The sequence below is a fragment of the Humulus lupulus genome, chromosome 1 (genome assembly GCF_963169125.1).
Source record: "Humulus lupulus chromosome 1, drHumLupu1.1, whole genome shotgun sequence".
In the NCBI taxonomy this organism is placed as follows: Eukaryota; Viridiplantae; Streptophyta; class Magnoliopsida; order Rosales; family Cannabaceae; genus Humulus; species Humulus lupulus.
This window is the reverse complement of record NC_084793.1, coordinates 14,687,135-14,698,042: the sequence shown is the minus strand read 5'-3', so window position 1 is coordinate 14,698,042 and position 10,908 is coordinate 14,687,135. Positions and strand designations below refer to the sequence as shown.

The following is a 10,908-nucleotide window of genomic DNA, read 5'->3' as shown; positions in this document are numbered from 1 at the left end:
GGAGGCCTCTGAATCCAACGGTCCGGCGCGTGGCTATAATTGGTGGCCAGAAAGTACTCCTACGTCGTCGGCAACAGTAGCACGCAGAGGAGAAAGAGAGAGAAAGAAAGAGGAAGAGAAGGAGAGAGAAAGAGAAGAAAAAAAATTCTGAGGAGAGAGAGAGAGAGGCTCGGTTAAAAGGCTGAAGCCTTTTCTTTCTTTCTTTTTTTTTTTTGAAATTACACTTGGACCCAAAATATTAAAATTCTTTTCAAATAAGCCCTTTAGCAAAACTTTCTTAATTTTTATAAAAATCCCCAATTAAAATTATATGACATTTGGGTCCAATACTTGACTACTCAAGTTTCTCTCTCTTTAATCTCATTAAAAACATAAAAAACATATTTTAAACACTATTTTTTCCATTACTATTTCTTAAATTTGTAAACTTGTACATTTTATGTATTGAAACTCTGATTTATAATAAAGAAATGTATTATGAAAATGTGGGATATTACAGGTTTAGATCAAGACCCTGTCTTTGTTAATTTTTATTAATCGGAGGTTATGTTTGGTTATGACTAGGTGACCGCTAAAGGATTAAGGATTGATCGTTCTCAAGGGTTGCTCTTGTTCTGATTCTCGCTCAAACCGGAGGTAAGGAAACTGCACCCTGTGTATATGACACACATGATTGTTGTTGAGGCATGTTGGTTGATAAATGTGGACATTGATTGCATATTAAATGCTAGCGAATGTTGTTTACTCGTGTATGGCACTGATTAGTCATGGACGGCACTGGTCACGTATCACTGACCTAAGAGTCAGAAACTGCATAAGCGTCCTGAACGCAGGGCCGAATGAAGATTAGATCTAATCGATATCGAAATTGAATGACTCTTAGGCATTAACACTGGACCGACCCTAAGGTCGATGAAACTTATAAGCGCTTGGCTAGTCTAGGACTAGTTACTCAGAGCCAGGGCCTAAGGCCTAGGTGATTGCTTGTCACATGGCTAGGGAACAGAGTTCCATGGTTATGACTCTATGGTCATGAGGAAGGTTATGTTGGTGACTATTCATCATGTGCTTATCCTATTTAAGCTAGTGAAAGGATCACTTATCTACTCGATAGGTTTATGCTGGTGACTATTTCACCAGATACCTATCTTGTTTAAGCTAGTGAAATGATCACTTATTCATAAAGGGAACGGAACCCACCTTAGTGACTATACTATTGTCACTCTTCTATTTTGGGCTAAAAGCCCTGGATGAATATTATGATCATTGGTTGATGTGTTATACTCAACATTTCGTGAACTCATTTGCCTTCTTGAATAGGACTATCTCTACTAGGTGTGTGCCTTATGATTTGATGACATGTTATTACTGTTCATGAGCTTATTAAGTTTTCTTGCTAGGCTTCGGCTCACAGGTGCTATGTGGTGCAGGTAAAGGCAAAAGAAAGTTGGACCATCCTTGAGCTGGAGAGCTTAGGTGACGATGTGTACATATGCGGCTGCTCGACCGCCACGGCCGAGAGTTGAAAGAGGAACTAGGGTTAAACCCTGTTTTGCTGCTTAGATCGGCTGTTGTAAATATTTTCTTATAATAGACCTCTAAATTATATTTTTGGGATCCCAATGTATACAGTAAACGTTCTAATGAAACATTACATCTTAACCAAAAAATTTAATCCCTAAGCCTCTAATCATACTTAGTTACACGATTTTGGCCAAATGACTCGATTAGCGAGTTTAGCACTGTTTATAAGGCACACTGTAACGGTCCCTTGAGTTTGGGGCGTTACAGCTCTGCCCTCCACGACTCTTGATTCTTACATTTCCAAAGATAATTGTGCATGACATACACTATCCATCTTGAGGGAAGGCTATTAGGAATCCTATTTCTATTGTATTAGTTATTCTTATACACAAATAACTTCTTTTATTGTTATTTTCTTTTCTTGTAATTAGTTTATAATTAGTTTAGTTTAGGTTAGTTAATTTATTAGTTATTAGGCTATTACCTTTCTTGATTTTGTTTCTCTGTTTTCCTATATATGCACCTACTTCCCTCTTTTGTAATCAATTAATTTCAGATCAATATAATTCCATTTTGCTCATCATTTTCCTACACAGTACTATGATTTCAAGATGAATGCAACCATGTCTTTGCAGCAGAATTTTGATGAAATGAATAAAATCGTCATTGGCCTCAAAAACATGGGAGAAGACATTAAAGAGAAGGATCAAGTTGTCATCCTTTTGAATAGTCTTCCTGATCAATTCAAAGAATTAAGGACTATAATAATGTATAGTCGAGAATCGTTAACTCTAGAGGATGTTGTGAATGCTCTTAGATCAAGAGATGCTTAAATCACTTGGGAAAAGGCTGCAAGATTGCAATCGCAGAAGATGAAAGCCACATTGTTCGTGGAAGAAACCAGAAGAGAAACACTTCGAGAAGACCTTCTAAATTTAATTCAAGATCTAAGTCAAGGCCAAAAAAGACCAGAAAATGCCATCCTTGTGGCTAGGTTGGCCACTTAATAAAGTATTGTTGGGAATACAAGAAGAAGAAGAAAGAAGAAAGAAGAAGATAATGGAAATTCATCAACTTTTGTGGATGATCCTTATAGCACAGATGGGGATGTTGTTGTGAAAAATCCAACTCGCAAGTATACGTATCGTCTTTACAAGTAATAACTCATGTAAGTGAGATCGTTCCTACAAGGACTGTAGCTAAGTACCAATTAATTGAATTTTTGCTTCTATTTAGCTATCGAAAAATGGATTGTTTAAACTAAATAATCTAAGCAATAAATAAATAACGAAACAATAAACAAGATTTGATCAAGAAATGAAATGTAGGGAAATTAATTTCAATTGCTTCCACTTCTTATTTCAATAATGCAAACCAATTCTTCTTCTTCTACCTAATGTGACAGCGGATTATAAAATAACCTATATTCTTATTAAGACATATAGATTCTAAATTATATGGCACTATCCTACATTTCTGAGGCATAACACACACATAATCAACATTAAGCAATAATCCTAAAGCTACACAAGCCACACAAATACTCTCATTTTATGTCGAAACCTATGTTTACTCAATTAGAGCATTCTCAACACTCACTTTTTAGATTTTCTATTGAAATCATCAATCATGCATATGATGGCCAATCAAATACATGTAATAAGCACAAATATGAATAAATCACACATCAATAGAAGAAAAATATCAAAATTGCATTAATCCATAGAAAGCTTCAAACAATCTCCATTAAAAACCCTAAATTAGAGTTTAGTTCATAATCTCCATTAAAATTTTCATAATTAAATCCATGAAAGACATAGTAAAATTCAGAAAATAAAAAGAGTAGAGAAGAAACTAGATTCGGGGTTGTCACAATTGCTCACAAGCTTGATCTCCAATTCTCTCTTTGTTGTTTTCTAAGTTCTCCAAGAGGTCTACCTCTGAAAGTCGCGATTTTCCTAATTAAAGCGTTGACCACTTAAATTTTCTGCCTTATTTCCAAAAATGTCCTTCAATAAGTGGAAAATTTGTGACCTGTACGGACGACAGCATCGCGGCGCCAATTATTGCGCCGCGGTGCCACTCAGAAATTGGGATTTCTCAACTTTCTAGAAAATGGGCTCGCCGCGACTCTAATACACCCAAGCGTCGCGGCCCAAAAAGCTGCGTCGCGGCGCTAATTGACTATGGGACTTCGACTCTAATTCTGATATTTGACCCTCCCTGCGGCTGTAATGGACACCAGCGCCACGACGCAAATTCTAGCGTTGCGACCCTAATTGGATATCCTGCATTGAACACTTTTAAGCTCGGTTCAGCACTTGTTTTCCACATTCCATTCCATTTGAACTGTTCTTGTGCTTAAACCTGAAATCAAGAAAAACAAGCGTAAATCCACTCCCACAAACACGTAAACACAACAATAAAACATGAATCAAGACACTTAGAAAGTAGGCTAAAAATAGCCTAATAGATGTGTGTTGTGTTTTTGTAGATAGAGATGCACAAGATTGGATCTTGTACACGGGTTGCACCTATCACATGTGTCCTAAAAGGGAGTGGTTCATGGATTACAAAGAGACTAATGGTGGCAAAGTTTTGATGGGAAATGACCACCAATGTAATGTGATTGGCACTGGTTCAATTGCCATAAAAGGTTCAAATGGAACCATGAAAATTCTGAACAATGTAAGATACATATCTAATCTGAAAAGGAATTTAATTTCCCTTGACACTCTTGATGATGAAGGTCACGACTACAGAATCAGTAGAGGCATCACGAAGATTATGAAAGACTCTTTAGTTGTCATGAAGGGAATGAAGAAATCTGGTCTCTATCACCTTGATGGAGAAACTATTCCTCCAGCTCATGCATCAGTGGTAAAGAAAGGAAATTCAGATTCAGTAACTTGGCACACAAGAATAGGGCACATCAGTGAACAAGGATTGGTTGAGCTATCTAAACAAGGTATAATTCCTAACTACACTCATGTTAACTTACCATTTTGTGAAGTGTGTGTGCAGGGAAAACAACACAGGCTTAAATTTAGTTCCAGCAACTATAGAGCAAAGAAACAATTGGAGTATATACATTCAGATCTATGGGGAGCAAGTAGAACACAGGTAATCTCTGTATTTTATCAATTTTTGATGACTATAGTAGGAAATTTTGGGTTTACTTACTCAAGAACAAAGCTGAATGTCTAAACAAGTTTAAGTATGTAAATCTCTTGTTGAAAATCAAACTAATCTGAAAATCAAAATTCTTAGAACTGACAATGGTCTTGAGTTTGTTAATCAAGAGTTTAATAATTTGTGTTTGGAATATGGTATTCAAAGACACAAGATTGTGAAAAACACTGCTCAGCAAAATAGAGTGGCTGAGAGAATGAATAGAACTTTGTTGAACAAAGTTAGATGCTTGATGATAGAATTGGGTATGAGTAAGGCATATTGGGGTGAAGTTCTTTACAATGCTTTTTATCTTATAAATAGAATTCCTAGTCGAGTAAATGAGTTTATGACACCTGAAGAGAAATGGTTTGGTAAGAAACCATATTTAAATCATGTTAGGACTTTTCACTACTACAGAAAAGGCTTTAAAAAAAATTTCAGGACTCGCGCTAAAAGTTTATTTTTAATTTTTTTTAAAAAAAAATTATAATTATTTTAAATGAAAAAATTACAATTTAAATGAAAAATTTATGTAAAATCTGAAAACTTAATAACAAAACTTGTACATTAAATGAGATAATTACAAATATAAATAATCAATCATTTCATGTGAATATTCTCCAAAATTCTAATTGAATTTCAATGAAACACAACAATAAACAACTATTCTAATTAATTCTAACGAAAAACAGGTAGTATAACAGCTCCAAATCAGACATCCCCAAAATTTTAAAACCTGCAAACACAACATATAAACAATCCCAGACAATCTAGAAAATGATCAAATTATTATGTGTAATATAGATTTAAGGGCAACATTTAAACAAAAGAAAAAAACAGTGGCAATGAAGCCACTGCCAATCAAGAACTTAACATAAATAATTAAGCTAAATATTTATGAGAACTTAACATAAATATGGGAATTTTAACTAAACTTAACATATATATGGACAAAAAAATAATTAAGCTAAATATGGTAATACACGGTTAATACAAAAATATAAATATGGAAATCCCATAAACTAAACAAACAGATTCCCATAATTTTCTCGCCCACTGCCAATCAAGAAAATTTTTGTCCGCGTACAGCAATTCATCGACCATTTTTTCCGATCACAGCTTCATATTCTCCATTGTCTCCGATCAAAATCTGATCAAGAACTGGTGGCTGCTACTGTCATCATCGTCTCCGATCAAAATACGATCAAGAATTGGTGGCTGCTACTCCATCATCGTCTCCTTTCTCCAGTCATCCAATTAAAAACTCAATTCAATTTCAGATCTTCTTCTACTTCTTCTCCGGCAGATCTTCTTCTTTTTCTTCTCCGGTAGATCTTCTTCTCCGATTACATCCCCTGCTTATATGTTCGTTCACATCAGCAAAAGCAGAAATCAATCAACTTCTCTGATTTCTCAAACAGGTAAGCAAATCTTTCTTCAAATATACGACATGCAAAATATTTACACAAAGAATCTGCAAATTACTTCCTGATAAAATTCTTGACTCAAACTACTTGTTTCAAAACTTTTTTAATTACACACGTGAAACCAGTTACATAACAAAAAAGTTCAACATTAGATAATTCAAATATTACAAAATAATATAAAAATAACAACTGTTGACTGCGTTTTTAGCCAACGACGTGAGAACGTCAAATACGACAAACCTTCAAGAGAATGTAAACGACAACAGACGGTATAAACAAGAAAAGTAAATAACACACATGATTTTTATAGTGGTTCAGCCCCGATTGTCGGTAATAGCCTAATCCACTTAGAGTTGTGATTTATAGTTCTATACTCAAGATCAGATGGACTGAGCCAACTGAGTTTCTTCAGTACAAATTGTGAAAATACAAGAGTTCTCTCAAATATCAGCACTTTCTCTCTCTAGAATACACATACCCAATTTTCTCTCTCTAGAAAGAAGAAACAGAAAGAAGCCCATCTCTAATCCCATAAGCCCTCTATTTATAGGCCTGGGATACTCAACTGATATCCCCTTTAGATAGGGATATTTTATTATTCATCTTATATTTATATTACAAGAAATATTTAAAATACAACTAATTCCTCAATTTGAGTGAGGAATGAGAGATTCCCGGGTGCCTAGACCAATTCTTGCTAGAGTCGCTCTAGGGACTTTGACGTAGTCTCACATGCATGTTGATTACTCCTTCAAGCTTTCCTTGGACCAAGGTGATACAAGCTTGGCTCTCCTCGGACCAAGGTGGTCCGAGGCAATACCCTTGCTTCTCACCTCGGACAAGTCCGAGCATACCTTCTCCAATCAAGGTCCGATCGGACCTTGTGGCCTTCTCCTCGGACCAAGGTGGTCCGAGGCATCCTCCTCTTGCCTTCTCCTTGGACCAAGGTGGTCCAAGGCATCCTCCTTGACATCTCTCCTTGGAAAAGCCTGAGGCACTCCCCTTTAGCATCTCCCAACTATGTCCGATCGGACATTGTGTAGGCTCTCCTTGGCAAAATCTAAGTCTCCATTCTTGGCTTGCATGGGACTCCTCCTCCTTATCTACTTACCTTGGACACGTTCGAGCCAACACTTAGGAAACCTTGGGAGGCTTACCTCAAACACACCCTTGGGGTCTCCTAGGACCACTTTCTCCTTGGGGTCTCCTAAGACCACTTTCTTGAGTTCTCCTCGGACCTCATCCTTGGGTTCTCCTAGGATCACTCTCTTAGGGTCTCCTAGGACCACATCCTCCTTGGGGTCTCCTAGGACCACTCCCCTTAGTTCTCCTAGAATGCATTCTCCTTAGCCTTCTAGGATGCATTCTCCAATTTTTTGGGTATAACAACAACAAAATAAATACAGAAACCAGTTACAAACGAAAAATAATAATAATAACATTCTGCATAATAAATTATCATGAAAAATGTAAAAATACAAACTGATTTACGTTTATGAAACCAGTTACACAATATAATTTTAACTTTGCATATTTGAAAATAAAAATAAAAAATAAAAATAAAAAGACAACACATTCACTAAAGTAACCAGTTACACACACAAAAACAGAATTTAATGCAACATAAATAATTATGGAACCTGGAAAATAGTTCTCGATTCAGTAAAAGAAACCAGTTACTAAAATAATTTCAACATTAATAATATTTATTCACTAACACAACCAGATACATTTTAAACATCACTAAAAATTATGTTGTGCTATATTGCAGATATGGAGACCATAATGACATTGATTCGTTTTGGAGGAAAATGGACAGATAGATATCAGTATGATGAGTACACCATGACTGGACTGATAATACCAACAAATTGTTCTCTAAACAATTTGGTTCATTTAGTGAAAACTGAAATAAAATGAAATATTCAAAATATTGAGCTGAGTTACCAGTTATCACCAGGTATGCCACCAATGAAATTACTCACTAACAATTCAGTCATATTCTACATTGAGCTGAAAAAGAAACAAAATGAAGTAACTGAGCTACCACTATGCATCACCACTGTTGATCAAACAATAGCTGAAACTGTTCAACACACTACATATGAAGAAGAAACACAAAAACAGAACACAGATTTAGAAAAGCTAGTTCTTCAACTAAACAACGAGCAATCAGCTACAGAATTACAATATCACGAAGCAACCTACACGAGAAATAACCAGGTACAAACGTTCCCAAATACTATAGACATAGCTGATGATGTAGCAGAATTTATCATAGAGAGAACAGAAGAAAACAAAAGAAAAAGAAAAGAAGAAACAGAAATTATAAATGATCATAAAATTTTCAAAGTTGAAGAAGGCCAGATTTATAAGGACAAAAAGCTCTTAAAATCTGCTCTATGTTATTATGCTATGATCCACAACTTCCAATTCAAGACAAAAAGATCTGAACCAAGAGAGTACCTGGTAACCTGTGTGGATGACAATTGTAACTGGTTACTTAGAGCTTCAAAGTTCAGGAAAACAGAAACATTTAAAATCAGAAAGTATGTAAAAACTCACACCTGCTCCTTGGATATCATTATGGAAGACCACAGGCAGGCTAATTGCAATGTCATTGGGGAACTAATAAAATCAAAATACATGTCAATAAAGAGAGTACACACACCACATGACATAATCAACGACATGCTAGATGATTTTGGTGTTTCAATGGGGTACCAAAAAGCCTGGAGAGCAAGAGAAAAAGCTTTAGAATTGGCAAGGGGAAACCAAGATGATTCATACCAAAAACTTCCCATCTACCTTCACATGCTAAAAGTCTCGAACCCAGGTACAATTACACACCTGGTTACAGACAATACTATTCACTTCAAATATATGTACCTAGCATTTGCAAATTCCATCAAAGGATGGAAACACTGTAGGCCAGTCATTGTGATAGATGGAACTTACTTGAAGACATCATTTGGGGGAACTTTATTCACTGCTTCAACAATGGATGCTAACAACAACATATTCCCATTAGCCTTTGGAATAGGAGACTCTGAAAATGATTCATCATGGTTATGGTTTTTCACAAAGCTGAAGGAGACATATGGAGAAAGAGAAGGTATTGTTTTCTTCTTTATTTTCTTATTGAAACAAACTAAACTCATAAAATTATCAGTTTAATAATAATCCAGCAATAAAATAGAGAAAACAGTGAAAAAAAATAAATAAATAACAGTCATATAAATTAATGAAACCAGTTACTTAGTTAAGACATAATAACCAGTTACTCCATTGAGATTTTGCAAACAGGTATGGCAATCATTTCAGACAGGCATAAAAGCATAGAAAATGCTATAGACGATGTATACCCAAAAACTTTCCATGGAGCATGCATATTCCACCTGTTAAACAACATCAAAGTCAATTTTGGTGTCCATGGGGAGGACCTAAACCTAAACTTTGTCAAAGCAGCAAAGGCATACAGGGTACAATCATTTGAGCACTACATGCATGAAATAGACAAGATTGACACACGCATAAGACCGTATTTACAAAAAAATGGATATTCAACTTGGTCTAGATGCCATGCTCCAACAAGAAGATATACAATGATGACATCAAATATAGCTGAATCAATAAATGCTGCATTGAAAGCTGCAAGAACGCTGCCAATCACTACAATGATGGAGGGCCTTCGAAGTTTAGTTCAAAAATGGGTATGGAAAAATGGTAACGAAGCAAACGGAACATTCACACAAGTAACAACAGATACTGAAACTGTGCTTAGAGAAAACTTTATTCGTGCCATTAAATTTCAGGTACCTGACATATATTGAGCACTGAATATTATTTATCAAAACTTTTAGTAACCAGTTACTCAAAAATATCACAGTATCCAGTTTCTAACATGTGTTTCTCTACTAAAATAAACAGGTCTTCCCAGTAAACACTATACTGTACCAAGTTGTGGTTGAACAGAAAGGAAATTTGTTGGTCAACCTAATGGAGAAAACATGTGAATGCAAAAGATTCCAACAAGACGAAATACCGTGTGCACATGCAATAGCAGTATTCGCCAAAACACGGCTGAAAACATATGATTATGTTGTTGATTACTACAAAACTACAACTATGAAAGCAACATATGACTCAATTGTTCATCCATTGCCAAATGAAAGCGAATGGACACTGCCAGAGACTTTAAACATAATTGTCCTACCACCAAAATCAAGAAAACCACCAGGCCGCCCTAGAAGAAAAAGAATCAGATCTAGAGGAGAACCAAAGGTGCAAATAAAATGTGGAAGATGCGCACAGCAAGGGCATAATAGAAAAACATGCAGGAATGAACCAATCCCAAAGCTGCGGAACACAACAAAGTCAAAGAAAATAGACAAATAATTTTCTAAAGAATAGATATACTACAATTTCAATATTTTCATTTGATGTAATAAAATTGTATCCTAATGTTTTCTACCTCAATAAAAGTACAAACTTTTTAAACATTTTACATTTTATAAACTTGATACTGAACTTCATGGTTCCAAACACAAAGATATTCCAAATCTGGAGACTCAAGTACCTGGTTACAACTCATATTATAGAAAGAAAAAAAACAGATACTATAACTAAATTTAACAAACAACTACATATACATGAAACCAACGATTTAAAAACCTAATTATATAACCACAAATCTTTCACAAAAAACAAAAAAACATAAATATTATAAACTTGATACTCAACTTCTAGGTTCCAACACAAGATATGCAAAAACTTAAAATTC

General features: G+C 35.2%; 1 protein-coding gene across 1 annotated transcript; it reads left to right on the top strand.

Moving 5' to 3' along the window:
* The first annotated feature begins 8,087 nt into the window (after nucleotides 1-8,087).
* Nucleotides 8,088-10,523, top strand: LOC133785133 (uncharacterized). The gene is made up of 3 exons (XM_062224404.1): nucleotides 8,088-9,240; nucleotides 9,432-9,940; nucleotides 10,056-10,523. Exons 1-3 carry the CDS (start codon nucleotides 8,088-8,090, stop codon nucleotides 10,521-10,523), a joined length of 2,130 nt encoding a protein of 709 aa, XP_062080388.1.
* Nucleotides 10,524-10,908: the final 385 nt, after the last annotated feature.

Coding starts and splice junctions, on each gene's coding strand:
- LOC133785133 (XM_062224404.1), top strand. CDS start 8,088: ATGCCACCAATGAAATTACTCACTAACAATTCAGTCATATTCTACATT. Junction 9,241..9,431: donor GACATATGGAGAAAGAGAAG/GTATTGTTTTCT, acceptor TTTTGCAAACAG/GTATGGCAATCATTTCAGAC. Junction 9,941..10,055: donor TTCGTGCCATTAAATTTCAG/GTACCTGACATA, acceptor TAAAATAAACAG/GTCTTCCCAGTAAACACTAT.